Source organism: Echeneis naucrates, chromosome 12 (genome assembly GCF_900963305.1).
Source record: "Echeneis naucrates chromosome 12, fEcheNa1.1, whole genome shotgun sequence".
Classification (NCBI taxonomy): domain Eukaryota; kingdom Metazoa; phylum Chordata; class Actinopteri; order Carangiformes; family Echeneidae; genus Echeneis; species Echeneis naucrates.
Window position 1 is genome coordinate 16,975,512 of NC_042522.1, and position 16,444 is coordinate 16,991,955.

Genomic DNA, 16,444 nt, shown 5'->3' on the forward strand with positions numbered 1-16,444 from the left:
GTGTTTTTCTTTTTCAAGGAGAATGAGCTTTTCAGAAACTTTTGGATGGACTAAAACAGCAAGGTCAGCTTTGGAAAAGTGAATGTCTGCGGCTCATGAAGGTACTGAATGCTGTGTGACTAAGTGATGAAGGGTTCCCATTGGACAGAGCTCTTTCAAAATGATTTGTTTTGCCATTAAGAGGTGTTTTGGACAAGCTTTAGCGCCTAATCTATAAGTGAGTTGCCAATATTACCCACTAAATAGCTTGGAGGTGACTGTTGGGCAACATTTAGCTGAATCTGCAGTGTTTTCTAAATCTCCCCGTCACACTTTTCCTCTGACAACAGAAACAGGAAAAGATCTAAATGAGAACAGCTGTTTTAAAATACTGTATATGTGAGTGGGAGAGAAGCAAACAAATGAAAGGCTGACACGGGCTGACACCAGGCAGAATGAAAGCACCACACCACAATGTCATTTAATATCCTTTCCAGCAGGCTTTAACTACTTTGCATTTAAAATAATTGCTTGCAGCGATTCCACAAGAGTTCTCATCAACATCCTTCCCGGGTCCAGCCATAGATTAGGTTCTGACCTATTCCTGTTACTATGACTTGGACCATAGAGAGGCAGTCGTGAAAATAAAGGAGATTTCCTGGACATGGATTCTGGGAGGAATTGGTTCCATGTAAATAAAGAAGCTTGTGACCTGACCATTCAACCGGCTCCGAGCAGCATTTAACTTGAGCGTCTGACGAAATGAGGATATATGAGAGCAACTGATTTTCAGGGGTGGGCCATAAAGTTTTTGTTTCAGATTTTGCCCTGGATCTACTTCATAAATGGTAGGTACTACTAGAAACTGCAGGAGGAAATGGAGCTGGATGAGGTGCTTTGACACCTCGGTGCTCTGTCACAAGCCTGCCTCGTCTGTTGTTCTTTTTATATCTCACTGTAAACCTCGTTCCAAGCCCTGATGAAATATTGATTCACATCTGCTGCACCAGTGTGATACTGTATATGTAGATATGAGAGTAGGGGATGAGCTCGTGGTTAATAATGAAAACGGCTTGATCATTTCAACCTCAAGCAACTTACTCAAGTATGTGGGTTAAAGTATATATGGGATTCTTACCCAGCCTACATAGTTTAGTCTAATAAGAAGAAACCAAGAATCCAGCTTTTATTCCTTCGTCATGCTTTTAGATGTGAAGCTCTGCATTGATCCAGTGTTTCCCAACACCTAATTTCCTCACATCTATGCCTCGTGTTTCTCACTGCCTGGAGCTCACAGGGATTATTTTATTTTAGAAAACATGAGGCCAGATTACTGTAACCCAAGAAAGCACCCGTGGCTTGCCATGAAAGGGAAAAATGTAATTTACAGCGGAAAGACATTTTTTTAATGGACAGTGACAATGATAATTTGACCTTTATTTAATTTTATGTGGATCACTCATGTCATGGCGCCAGATCTGCATAATAAAGTCGGTATTGGCACTCATCTGTAGCAGAAAACTCCACTCTGGTGCAGTGGGATTGGATAACTGTTAACATTGCTTCACCATTTGTCAAAAACACTTTGCTTTCACACAGATAACCGCAATTATGACACACTGCTGAAGACGTGTGGTCATATTAAAGAATTTTGATTTATAAAAAAACTAACAAACAAACAAACTAATTGTGTATACTAACAGAAATTATGCATGTTCATAATTGTGTAAATAATATAATATTATATTCTAATGTGTCTTTAAATTAGTAGCTATGGTAATTTCTGTAAAGGAGCTTTTGTAAGTTTGGCTGCCTCTACAGAGACAGTTACAGTAAACAGCAGCCAAGTGTAGAACAAAGCATCAAACTTAATTCCTTTACCTGCACAGAGCCGTCTCCAGTGGTTTTATTTTCTATCAACACATTTCCTCGAGCCGACAGCCAGCCACCACCCGGTTGGTGCGTTTCATCACTTTCTGATACCAAGTCACTGAAGAAGTAACTTTGTTCAGAGGAAACTTTGGACTTTGGCCAAGTCTGTGACGGCGACAGCTTTTAATGCTGAATGGCGGTGTAGCAATAAAACTTTCCTTCAAAAACAAACATTACAAGACCCTGAAGCAAACAACCTCGCTGTTTCATAATTTAAATCTATGTATTCTAAACAAACCGAAAAAAGACACACAAAATACAGAGGAATAAGGCAATTTTTCCAGATATACTTGGACCGATCCCAAATGAAAGCAGACTGAAGGAGGGCGGCTCTGATTTGGATTTCTGGGATATTTGCTTCAACTGGGTCCTTCTTAGCTGAGCCTGGAAACTATAACTACAACGAGGAAACTTTTTCAAATCTAATTGTTTCTTTTTACACAGTATTTATACCAAGTGAGCTGTGTTTGACTGTTTAAGTATCAGTCACCGAGGTATCGATCCGCCTTTCACTAAGGATCATTCCACCGCTTGCTTTGCTGTCTGGGATGCTGATGTCTCATACAGTGCTGTTTGACGTGTGCCTGTATTTGAACTGAACGGATGTCTATTGCTTTATTTGTTTAATAAATGTGTGTGCATTCTTTATTTTTAAAAGAGGAAATAATTGATGCATAAAAGAAATGAACAAATATATGGAGACATCAGCTGTAAAGAGGTATAACTTCATTAGGCCAGTTTCTTCTTCAGTGAAACTGACCACGCAGTTCCTCTCTGTAGAGCAGAACCCATTTGAACCTCCTTCTGGTGCGCTTTCGTTTTTATCTCAGCAAATTTCTACACCGCCATAAATTAAAATAATCGTCTTGTGCTGTGGTCGGTCTTTCTGTCTCATGTTTCTGCTTTGATTAATCTCTTTCACTCTGCCCCTCCTTTAGTCTTTTTCCAGTGTTTGCTGCAGGAAGTGTGTGAAGCCAGAGTGTCATTTGCATTCTGTCTTGGTCCTCGAGTGTCCCTTTTGGGGGAGAGCGATAGAGAGATGCACATGCTGATGAGAAGGCAGAGACAGGACAGACTCAAATGAGCCTGATAAGCCAGCGCCTGGGGAGGGCAGGAAACGGATTTGCTTAATTGGTAAATTTGTTCCACTTAGATAGCAGCAACCGGTGGTGAACTACACCACACCTAACCCAGCCGATTAGGCCTGCGGGGGCAGTCTGCTGGTGGCGAGGTTGTGCGCTGTGAAGGTCGTGGTGTTTACCAATCAACAGCAGCTCACTAAAATCAGTCCTCTTCATTGTCTTCCAAAGTTTTCCATGCAACTTCTGACTTGTTTGGCCGGAGTTTACTTGCAGCCAGAGGAGAGAGCGAAAATAAAATGAAGTGATGATATATGGATAGCAGAATGAAATGGTCAGCAGGGGAGCTATGTACCATGCAGCACAGTTTCATTTTCCTGATAGCTTCAAGCTGGTTGAAGATGTTCAGATCAGAGAGCTGACAGGCCTGGAGGACCGTGTGTTCGTTTACGGAAAGATTTCTTAAAGTTAGCCACCTCGAGTCATCCCGATTCCTCCCCACATCAGGCCTGAACACTCAATTATTTTGAAAGCAAATGTAATGACCTACATTTACAATCATTTAAATAGGAAGTGAAAGCAACATGAAGACGATTACAAAGCATTGCAGTAGGTTTTGTTCCATCTGATTCAATTAAGGTTGAGTTTCATTAACAAAGCGAACCCTCCTCCTCTCACCCACCCCTCCAGCCTGTACCCTCTGCCTTCCCAAAGCCACGTATGGCCTTTTCTCAATGCAACGTTGACTTTCATGAAATCACATTAAACAAATGAGCCCTCCAAATCTGACAGCAGCATATTCTGGAGGCGGGGGTGGCTAAACCCTTGTCGTGTCCTTGGTTTATCTCAGCACCATCTCTGGAAATGTTATGTTTATCACTGAATAATTACATTTTAAGCACTTCAAATGACTTTGGATGAGAGGCTTGATGATTAATTACACACAGTAAAGAATACTTGGCCAGTTAATGGGGAGCTAATGATTGTAAAGCAGTTTCTTTTATTCCTTTAACTGATGGGGGGACCTTTTATTCGCTCCAACAATAAACTTTTAGCCTGAGAAAGCCAGGCACAGTCTTCCCTTCACTGGCACCACGCAGCCAGTATTTGCTTTTTACGAAGGCCGGACAATTGACGGCTCAGTTTTAAAATAAAAGCTTTTCCACAGCTGGATGAAGCAATCACTGCCTGGGATTGGGCAAATACCCCTCAAATCTAAGTGGGAGGCTACGCCAAATAGATCCACCATCATGCTTCATTTGATTTGTAACACATGATTTGTTTGTCAATAGAAGTGTCAGACAGTTTCCTGTCTAAAAACCGCCATTTTTGTCCAAGATTTCCTCCACAGCCTCCGTGCAGCTGATTTCTTTTCTTCTCTTTTATGAGCAACAATTTCACATTCCAAAAATTCCACTCTGCCCTTCGACGCTTTGCCAGTTCCTGCTGATTCAGCTGCTCCATTGTAATTCCCCTTGATCTCAGTTCAGGCTTTGACACGGAGGACGGTGATGTCTTAATCAGTCTGTCTGAAAAAAACTCAGTCCAACAGGTTAGACGTGTCCTGTGCTGAGCTGAAAGTAAAATGTGGACGTCCAGCAAAATGTTCAGACTTCAGACTGGAGGTCATTCTCGAAAAGAGTTCGCGGCCGAGGCACATGCATTATTAAAACTCCGTCATATAGTAGTCCGGGAGCCGTATCTAATGAAGCTGCTGCTGTGTACTCTGAGCAGTCTTTCTATGCTCAGATAGTTTATTGATCTCATGCATACAACAAACAAAGTGATTTCACCACACAAATCTTTGGTGCCCTTTACAGGTTACACGTCAGTTTTCCAATGGATTTAAAGATTTTATTGTTTTTTTTTTTAACCTTGCATGGTCAGGCTCATGTTCATACTGTATCTGTGACCTGATAAGTCCTTATGATCCTTTATATCCCCCTGAAGAATGAGAGATTCTTTTTTTTTTTTTTTTAATTCTCATTATGAATGCAGTCCACGATCTCCTGTGGATCTGCAGCATTTCTGTCATTTTATACATGCATGTTTTTTTCCTCTAATCAGCAATGTAATAATGTCATATCAACATTATAATGAATACAAAGCATGTTTTAAACTGCTTTCTCTGTTTATAAAAAGTGCAGACAACTGAGGGGCTTTGGCCATCTCAACTCTTGTCGTCAATAAACTGAAGCAGGCTTAAGCTCTTTTACTATGATACGTTCTCTGTGGTCTGGCTTACAATGTGCGCAGATTATTGCCTCTATCACTGCTGGGACAGATAATATGGCATTCTTTGATTTTCATTAACATCCTACACAGCAGCCCGGTAAACTCCCGGGTGGCTTAGTTACAGCGAGGCACGGATAAAGTTCTTTCCTCCCCTCGCTGTTACTGTTGCCTCTGAGAACACGAGCAGAGTAGCGACATAAGGGGATTTCAAGCTGTAAAGTCGGCTGCACAGCATTTACGTCTTAAAACAGCATGCAAAGTTGGAAGTCATTCCGTTTGCATGTCGTCAACTGAGCGTTTATTGTCATCTCTGAAAAAAATGACTGCTCATGTGTCTTCAACAAGAGCGAGTATTAATTTCCATCAGGATCCGTTGCAAATCGCAGTGGTATGAAATATTCAAATAGATGTCATGACCAAAATAAATATGCCTCGGAATACAAATAGAGTTCAACAGATCATACTGCATCGTGACCTCAATTCCTTAAAACTCAGCTGCAGCTGAGCTTCGGCTTCTCTCTGAGCCAAATTTCACAGTGCTGGTTGCGAAAAAAGACTTTAACCTCTCAGCAATGCCTAAAGTCACAAAAAGAGAAAAGTACACTCTGGATGTGAGTTTTCTTTTTTCCCAGTGCAAGTCACATTTGAGGGAGCTAGATATGTCCCTGCATTATTTACTATTACCATTCTCTTTGTTAGCCAGAGTCACATTAATGAATGCATGAGTTGCCTATTTGATGACCACAATGCATGGGGGAGACTTGCGGTACACCGATGCTCCATTTGTGTGAGCTGAATCATTCATCACACACACACTCACCCACACAAAAGGCACAAACACAGTTTTAGGTGCTTTATGTGTCCTTTGGAAGGAATCCATGGCTGTCTTTAAGGAGCCTTAAAGCCCCAAACTATATTTTCTTTTTTGGGTGGGGCATGAAGCATTTTATGACTGTAACAACACAGAACCAACAATGCAGCAGTCTGAAGAAACGTTCCGGTGATATACAAGTGATCATGCTGTATGTCACAGCTGCTGTAATCCTTTACAATCAAACACTGTGTGGAATCTGTAGACTGGAGGATCGACCTCATTGGTGCTGTGTTATGGTCCGTACTGCAGGCTTCTTTGTTTGTTCAGTTTTTGCTTGTGTCAGGAAATTTTTTTGGCTTCACTCTTGTGTTTAGGATGTGAAACACGTACTCATATTCAGTAAGGTTGGAATAATATGCTCATTCCTTTCCTGATTCAATACTATCACAATACTAAACTGCTGATTCAATATGTATTATGATTTTTTCAGTATTACGAGAAGCAGCCGATGAGTTCAAGTGAACCATGGCAAAAATATGGATCTGTCTTAAAGCCATGCTCCTGAAAATGAAAACAGGCCAAGGTAAAATTCTTCTACCTGCTAATGAAACAAACAAGTGAAACGAGTGCTTTTATCATGATTCTGATTCAGAATCCTTTTCTACCCCCAGAGGGCAATTCATTTCTCATTCATGTAAATGAAATAAACAAGTTCATAAACAACAGTAATCACACATCAACATTCACACCTCCATGGTAGTGACAAGTGTACAGATCAATGAGTTAGAACATCATAAGAAACCAAAGCCTTGAAAATCACATGGTTTTGCAGAGAGCTGGTCTCTGCAAGTTGATTACTATCAGCATTTGGTTGCCTGGTTGCCAAAGGAATAAATTAATATGCATAGCAATTATTTTTTTGCACAGGCGCATTACAGCACCAACCGGAGGGGATGACTGAGAATTCCCCGAAAAGTACACGGCGGCTTAGTGATCAGGTGAAGCATCATGAAGCAGGGATGCAGTTTCTGTGAACTTTCTGTCAATAGTTGCATCCATTCAGCCTCATACAGAGAAATAATCATGTAGGCTGGTTTGTGGTGTGCATTTTTGTCGGGGATGGTGGGTTCATAGTTGTAAATGGAAACTATGAATTAGTAAAAATACAGAATATTATGAAGCCTTCCAAAATGGATGTTAATGCCGTCAAATACCCCTTAAGCTTAAAGTTAGCTCTTTAACCCCAGTCAATGTTTCACAGCAAATCCAACGTGTTGGAAAAGAGCTAAGCTGATGAAAAATGCGTCCCAGTCATCTAACTGCTCTGAATGTAATGAAGAAGTCCGACTTAAAAAGATGAAACGTTATAATGCGTTTCTTAACTGATCATATATTTGTAAAAAAAGAAAAGTAATGCACATCTGATGTGTGATTGTGTCTGGATTTGTGATATAAAGAAAGATCTAGCTTCATAAAACATCAATAACTTAATAGTCCATGCATGAAAGGGCTTGTCAATCAATTCAGGAGTAACAGTAGGGTTCCAGTACTGCGCTTAGAAATTTGCCGGTAGGGCTGTCAGTTTGTTTACGCATAGATCACGGACTGTGCCTTTAAGTAAATGCAAAGCTTCAGAAGCCTGGGCACGCGGGCTTTGATATTGACATATCTGCCTACTGAGCCTCCACATGAAGGCACACAAAATCAGAGAGCTGCACAATACACACCACTCAACAGGACTGTCCGTGAGAGCCTCATTTTATAGTCATAGTAAAAATTAAAATGGCAATGACACACACACACACACACACACACACACAGAAGACAGAGGGGAATGATTCTGTGAATGAAATGAATACATGACATCTAAATAAGTCATAGCTGTACATCCTTTTTACCGGTGAGCACGGGACACTGAGAGAGTTGCGATGCACATGGACAGTTATTATTGCCAGCAAATGAATGATCACTCTAACTCAAACAGAGTGAGCCAGAAAAACTAATACGAGTGGCATCTTCACCTCATCAACCGCAGCTCCGGCTTACCCTCGACTGCGGAGAGAAGTGCACGTGTGTCTTTGATTTGCTGTGGCTGGAGAGAAGCAAAACACCGTATCATGAAAACAGAGTTATCCTGTCGGGAAACCAGATGGATGACTCCTCCTCTCCAGGCAACACAGGAGAAAATGTTACTTGTTTGAAGTGCAAGAAGCCCTCACCTCAGCCACAGGCACTCCCTCTGGGGGACGACAGTGCAGCACAATCATGCCATTCAGAGGCACCTCGGTGCCTTGGGGGTCCTGCTCAAAGTTCTTCCTCAGGTCTGGGGGAAAGAAAAACACCAAACAGACTGCATTAAAGGACAACTTCAACAGCACAGAGGAGCATATGAACATTACACATTAAAAAGACTTGTTTATATGTGACAAGTTTTCCTCATTCAAACAAACATGGACATAACGCTGCAAAATCGCTCCAGCTGTTTGAAGAAGAAGAACCTTTTCAGATACAGTGAGGTCAGCCTGGTATCAAAATGGACAATGAGAACGGAGTGGCTTACAGGCGATCCGGACCGTTGCCTTGCGGCTCTTGGAAGTTCCCAGGTGACTCCAGGCGACACACAGGCACCAGTAGTCCTCCGGGCCGTGAAAGTCCTCCACCTGCTGACGGGACACGTTGATCATCACCTCCCGGATCTTCAGCCCTGCGGACAAGATGGTTGGCTGCTTAGATTAGCTCTCATTAAATCACAGTGATGATCCATCAAAGAGATGAAGAATTGTTGGGACAGGATGATGAGAGAAATTTGAATCTGATTAGATTATCGGCAGTAAACAGATCTGCCATTTGCCACGGGGAGACGTAGGCTGCTCGTCAAAAAGCAACACATTTCAGCGAGTTTGTTTGGACACCATTGATACAGAGCTGACCGTTTCAATCATAGCCTTAATGTACGCCATTAGTGGCCATTTGAGAAACCCTCTGGAAAAGCTCTGGTTTGTCAAACGGATGGCGAGCAATTCAAACTGCTGCTTAGAGTAGACAGAAATTGTTAGTGAGCCCTCATATCCTCTCTCAGATTCTAACCATAATCCATTTATAGAGAAGTGACACTAAATGCTTTTCAGGGGAGGCATTAACTGAGAAGAGGAACACATATGCCTCTTATTGTTGTCTTTGAAAACATCTGAAGAGGTTATAATTTAAGGAAGCAAAACAGTGCAATTAAACAGCGCATCTGAACACAGACACTTTCTATGACAATCAAATCATCTCTTTCTGCGGCCCGAACTCTGCTTTAATGTCAGGCAGGTCATTTGTTAATATCAGCATATTGTCTTGTGATACTGCCCATAATGAGCTAGGCGTGAGTCAAGCTATTTCTGAGACAACTGATGTGAATTTAAAAGGGCGGTATTTCAATTATGCCAAGCTCTGCACAAAAGATGACAGCCTCCAACCATTAATGTATAATAAGGTGGCTTTATTGGATGTCTTGGAAATTGTAGCTTTCATCCAAAGTATGTGATGTGTCCCTGTAGTACAGACTTCAACACATTTAATAAAATGTGAATACAGAGTGATGAACAAAGAAAGGCTGGTGTGCACTCTCCAACCTACCGGTGCTGGAATGGGCTGGACAAACCTTTTGCACCCACACTTAAAGGCTTTGGAGAATAAAGTTCCAACATTTCAAGACACATAATGTCCATTTTAAATCCAATCAGCGATACAAAATAGTGCAAGGTGATCATGTGTGTGTTTGTTTGGCTCCCTAATGTAAGAACGCCTTATTTGCACACCACTTCACGGAGAACACATTTCTTACAGAAGCTGTAGAGTGTCAATAACAACTACCCACCTCAACTATCAGCAGACTGGAGGGAGGGGACGGTCCTCATTTAATTGCATCTCTCTCTCTCTCTCCCGCTCTCTGTCTGTCTATATATATAGTGCTCAGTGGATGCACATTTGGGAGTAGCAGCACAACCAAAAAATTCTCCACTTGAGCTAGCTAATCGGCTTTTACCCAGTTCGTTACTCAGTTTAGCTGAACTTGTTTTCACGTCTCTCTGCTGAGCACAGACTTGGCTCATACAGTTGTCTGCCCATACAAATAGATGTCCTGTTCCTATTCCCCTCAACGCAACAACTCAGCAACATACTGAGGGAACTTTAGGACTTTAGGTGGTCAAAAGTCAAGGTCACATTCTTGGCCAATAGTTATGTCTAGAAGGTTCGAATGAAACTGTGACATTTTACATCAAAATGGTCAAAGGTATATTGCACTGTGACATCATAATGTTCTGCAGAAACCCCTCTGGCCATTGTTCAACTCCATAACTCAGGAAGAAGAGATTGTTATCATATTTTCTGCAAAGGCTGAGTGGAAGGTTCTATTTTTTTATTCTTTCTTATTTTAGGTCCGTGTTTGCAGTGAAAGTGACAGCTCTGGGGTTATAATGTTTACTTTACATTTAATCTTTGGGCAGACACTTTGCAATTGCTAGCTGGAGGAAAGGAAACAGTGAGGCTGATATTATTGACAGACTGCATGCTGTGTTGTTTCCTGCTACATAAGCTACAATGAGGGAAAAGGTTTTTATGGAGTGGAAATACATCAAATGTCTGCTGTTCAAATTTGGGATATTAACATGTCAGGAAACGACTAAAAATTGATTTGGGCAAAAGCTTCTGCTTCTAGAACTTGAAGAGGCTGTCGTTTACACTAATTTTTAGAAAAGCTAATAGGTCACACCTAACAACACATCTCACAGCAGCTTTACAAAAAAATCACTGCAAAGCTTAGCCTCTTGTGGCTTACTGCTTAATTACTCAGCCTTACATGTGTCTAGGAGTGGTCTCTCCACAGGCTTTTGCCATCACACTGTACATTGCAGACAGCAGCTTAGACTTAGACATGGGGCAGGATTAAATGAAAACTAATAATGTGGAATGAAAGGTTATCAAAGGAAGCCTAATGAAGTAATGTAAAACACAGGCCTTCTCTGAAGTCAGAGGTAATCCTCTGAAACGACTGACTGATTCGGACTTTGATAAACCTGTCAATTCTTTGTCAAGAGAAAAGGCTTCAAAAACAAATGTCTGACAAACAGAGACGTTCTTTTGAGACACTATAATCCACGGCAATGACTGACTGACATTATGCACAACACACGCAGACACCACCTCTGCTTTCAACCACTACAAATTAGAGACCTAATCAACATGCCTGATTAGGTGAGAATATTTCAGATTTAACATCAGGATGTGAAAACACAACACAGCACTCTATAGTGTCGGGAGGGGATTTGTCATTGCATGCCGACGAATCGGTCTCTGATGTTTGCATCTTTGGGCTCGCTGCTATCGGGCCGTACATGAATGCATCATTCAGATATGAACAGATAATTCACTATTAACGAACAGCGTCTGAGCCCCGTCCCTACCCCATTGATCTGCTATCTGACAGAAACAAATGTCATGCCATTTCTTCCCGGCCATAGCAAAAATCAAAACAGACAAATATCACACAAACACTGCTCATTATCACATTTGGACATTTTCTTCAGTATTATCAGAAAAAGAGAAGTTGTCACAGTATTAGACAAAAACACAGCGCTTCCTATATTGTAAATCTGCCAAAACACAAACCAGCTACAACCCAAGAGATGTAGATTTGGCTCCAAGTTAAATATTCAAGCAGTGATTTCAAAAAAGTTCTTACATACCTCGATATTTTGTGGATCAAATATAGAATGTTATGTTTCTGTATGGGCTGCTATATACTGTTTGTTAGATTACATGAGATGATATCAACAATAAAGATGGACACCCCCACGACTCCGAGAGTCTAGTGCTTCTCTCTCTTCAGCACAATAACAGAATTTCCAGAGCAACTCCTCAAGCAATTTCAGCTTGAACTCCTAACAAACCAAATTAAAAGCCCCCCCCTGTGCAAATACCCCACAACTGCATCTCCTAATACCCCCAGCCCCTTCACAGCTCTGGCAGACTGTTGCTTTATTGCTCACCAAGCCTTCTACATGGATGAGCTTCTGCTGAAATCATCCATTTATACATTACTGTAGCTAAGACTGGTGATCATCCAGATGGTCCTTCATCGATCTGTGGCTACATCTGTCACTCTCAATCTAACTCCATGACCCCCCCTCCACCACCCCCCAACCTTCCAGGGTGAAGCAACACAATTTTTATTGGTGGAAGATTCCCAGATTATTGGCCTGTGATTTACAAACTCAAAAAAATTTATTTAGTGACTTCAGTGACAGTCTTGCAATTATCAATTTAAGATTCAAAACTTTTTTTGCTAATTGTTAATAATAACTAATCTCAACCCTTCAATTGCCATGTTTGTCTTTGTTGAAATCTCAGTAAGTGCCTTTCAACAAGCAATTTAGCTACTGGATTGTGGATACTATTATCTGTGCAAGGGACTTATTTTCCATAGTAGTGTTTTCCCGGTGGGATACCTCAAGTGATGTCTAGTGGTTGTTGTAATTACGGCAGGAGAAAAAGAGAAAATTGATGTAAAGTAATCTAAAACAAAGAGTGACAAATCCCACAACAGAGGACGGATATTGAGGTTTGAGCGGAGGGCTCAAACAGGATTGTGTGTTTATTATGTTGACCATGACAACGAAGGACCTATCACCTTAAAGAAATATCTCATAAACAGCCAAAACCAATCTTTTCCTAAGCAAAGAGTTTCTGGACCTAACCCTGACACAACTGGGATCACAGCCTTCGCGGTCTGTTTTCGTTGTTATTGTTGTTTTGTGCATTGCTGTTACCAAGACAACGACGGTCGAGTACCCGTCTGCCTTGCTCTCCTGATAGTAAGATGGAAATTCTTGCCCAACATACGGCTCAGGCCACGGTCGGTCCGAGTCTGGCCCATGCTTCCACATCTGGCCCCCTGTATTCCCTGAAAGCAGCAAGATTGTATTTATGCTGGTCCAGATGTGGGTGCAGCAGCTGACAGTCATGTTGTATTTGGGCCACATTTGGGCCGTGGAACCAGGTTTATACAGGGACAGATTTAAAAAAAAAAAATAAATAAATAAATAAAGCAGCCTGGATCCTGAAAAAGAGGGACGAACAACCTGTACGGTCCATTAGGTTGGACAACATGTTCAGATACTGACGGCAGCCTGAAGGACGACGCAGACTTATGAGTGAGTTTAGTCGTGTAGCTTCTTAATTCACACTGGCTTCCTCACAATCAGACCTCCTCATCTTTATTAATGATGATGAAAACAGAAGAGACTAATGAATAACCAACAGTCTACTGTTGTAGTGTGTTGCGCTGAAAGCAGTCAAACTCACACAGGGCGAAGAGAGAACCTCAGCTCTGCAGATTCCCTCCCAAAAACTCTGGCACAGAATGAGAACGTCTGTGACTAATAAACAAAATCAAAACACAAGAGTGATGCTTTCCACATCAGACCGTTTCATAATGCAAACGTGAAATAAAGATCAGTTTTTAGACAAACACAAACAAATACTGGTAAGAAATAGTCCCACATGGAGGGGTAGCTATTGTTGGTGCAAGTCAGGGTCACAGTGATTCTGCTGAAGCAAATATAAACCAGAGAGAGAAATCAGAGAGTCCCTCACATTTGGCAGCTGGAACAAACAGCTCAGTCCTTTTTCAAACTAACCTGAAATGACACTGTGTGGGAGAAATTATCCAATATCTGCTTAGTCATGTTGATGACATATGGTCACTTCTTTGTAACCGGGAATAAAAAGATCCGTTCAGCTCCTTCCATGGACTCCTCCCCAGCCACTTGTTTATTTAAGCTGTGCTTCTCTTTCCCCTCGGGCTCGTGCCAGCAGCTCCTGACAGAAACACCACAAAGCCTTGACAACAGACCTCAAGGTAGAGCAACTTACACGTGCCTACTTAATCACATCCTTTAATATGTCTCTAATGTGGCCGGTAGAAAAGAGTCAGGAAGAGATATTCCAGTGCTGGTGCTCAGTTATCATCCCATGTCAGTCTCTTTCTCTTTCTTCCTCCGTCTCTCTTTTCGGTCTGTCTGGCACGGGGCCTGTTGTGTGATTTCTCTCGGCTTTGGACCATTGTTGCATCTTGGCTGAGTCTATGAAAGGCTCTAAGGAAGCCGGGCGGTGCCAGCTACAAGTGGTCCCTGATCCCAATGGCTGAGCCGAATTCGACTGGTCCAGCTCAGCTCAGCCGGGTCCAGGATGTCTCTGTTGCACATTAACGTCATGACAACGGTGGATTTTCAGAGTTTGTCTGAGGGATCTTTGCGAGGCAGCTGTGTACATGGTGGGTGACACAGAGAGAGGGTGGTAGGGGGGGCACTGCGGGTTGAGGTGGATGGATAGAGCTTTAGGAGAGCGTCTGTCTGAGGCGAACCCAGCTTTGGGGAAACGGTTGTGTGATGTGACATTGCGGCATGTGGCTCGGCATGTGGGGGCTGTGAGGGCTGGCTGAGGGCCAGAAGCAGACGAACCCTGCTAGACAAGCGGAACATGCTCCCAGCAACATCTTCAGTCTGGTCCCAGCTGTGTGTGTCATACTTAATCCTGGAACCAAAGGGACACATTACTCCATGCATAAAAAAAAATAAATAAAAAAATCACGTTAATTCAACCATTAAAATGCTGTGAGTCCTGATTCGTGTCGTTCCACCAGTCGTCTTGTTTATGTTTATCCAAAAACTGCATGTCTGCTTATTAGGAGCCAGTTTTGCATTTACGAGTAATTTTCACTCGGTGGGCCACTTCATTTGTTCCACTTCCATTTCTTTAACTAATAGTCTGTGACACTGAGAGACTCGGGGGCATCTTGGTTTCTCCTCACCAGTCCCCACCTTCCTTTCTGTGACTCGACTTCATATCTGGTTGATATGCCTGGTATCATCTTGGGACCAAAACACTCAACACTGGAGTGTCAACAGGAATATATATCCATACTTCCTCCACTCGCTCTGTATTCATACACTTTCCCTAAATCATTATCTTCTAATCTGCAAGAGCTGCTTTCGCCTCCTTCTCAAAACAACCACCGTGGAGTCCGTTTTCAACCTCTCTCCCACCCTCTCCCATTTCCAGTGTCGTCTTTCTCCCTTATCCCGTCTTTCTCTTATCTCTCCATCAGGGTATCATCCTTTCAGCTGCAGTCTATAGGCACAGATACCCCCTCTGTTCCTCTCTCCTCTTCTTTCACTCTGTCCTTCAGTAATCTCTTGACTTCTATCACTCATTTCAATCTCTCGCAGCGTTTTTCACTGGGATAAAAATAAAATCGTCTTCAGCGTTGGGACAGAGTATGGAGTGCTGAATGGAGTGTTTTGTTTACACTAACCACCCTCCGTTTAGTTTGCCTTTGAATAATAAGACAATCCCAAACCTCTGATTTTCATTTCTGCAAAGACTCGATACAGCTCCCTAAATTCACTTTAAGTTTATCAATACGAGCAGTTTTCCTGAAGGGATGTTAAAATCTGGGTAACAATGATTATATGGAATATCCAGCAGAGCCCTGTCTGCCTGTGGTTTATCAAAAGGCTTAGCAATTGCAAAGGGATAAAGAAATGAACGCTGTTGCGCTGAATTTGAAGATACACTCCGCTGTGCAGCAATAATCGTGTTGTCCAGAAAGCCAATCAATGGGCCGTCATCTTGGCAAAGCCCAAATGTTGGTTTGGAAGATTATCTTCCTGCCACATCTGCTTCAGCAGCCCTTCCTGGCAGCTCCTCAGCTTTTCATTCTCTGCCTAACCTGTCGTCTCCTCCTCAGTGTCTTTCTTCCTCTCTCTTTTCCTGAGTCTGATTGTTTGAGTGGAAGTCGGAGTACTGGAGTCAGAGTGGAGTTACGCCAGCTGTACCTCATCCACTTAAATCAAACCCTCTACGCATACCCAGTTCTGCCGCCGCCGCCACCAACCTGCCAGATCGCAGTCAGTCTCCGCTCCCAGCCATTTGTTTTTAACTAGCAGGTTGCTGTTCTGCTTTAGCCCGTTACCTGTATCCTGACCCGTCTGTCCCCTCCCCGGCACAACCATCTGCTCTGTCTCCACCACCTGCCTCCTCCACTTGGCTTCCTGGTTCCTTGCACCGCCCTCTTGTTTTTCTTCCCCTGGCACTGCAGCCATCTCGTCCTTTATCTCTAACGCTTAACGCTTATCTCGGGTCCACTAGTTCAGAAGGTGGTCATACATATTCAGAGTCATTCTTTTTAAATAAGCGGCATGGTGGAAAAAAATGGACTGAGAGTTTAGGATGTTGCTGTGCTATAATTAAGAATATCTCAGTCTTTCTTCCTCTCCCATGCTGCGTTTGTACGTTCTGTCGTTTCGGGCTCTGTCTTGCATTAAGCTGGACAAGCAGTCACCGCCACAGGAACTGC

General features: G+C 42.5%; 1 protein-coding gene across 1 annotated transcript in view; it reads right to left on the reverse strand.

The window, feature by feature from the left end:
- Positions 1 to 16,444, reverse strand: part of unc5da (unc-5 netrin receptor Da) — a 148,522-nt gene that overhangs the window by 30,520 nt on the left and 101,558 nt on the right. Inside the window, exons 3-4 of the mRNA XM_029516453.1 lie at positions 8,600 to 8,743; positions 8,259 to 8,362 (exon numbers count right to left, since the gene is read on the reverse strand). Of these exons, the coding sequence (XP_029372313.1) occupies positions 8,259 to 8,362; positions 8,600 to 8,743 (248 nt within the window). The remainder of the gene's footprint in view (positions 1 to 8,258; positions 8,363 to 8,599; positions 8,744 to 16,444) is intronic.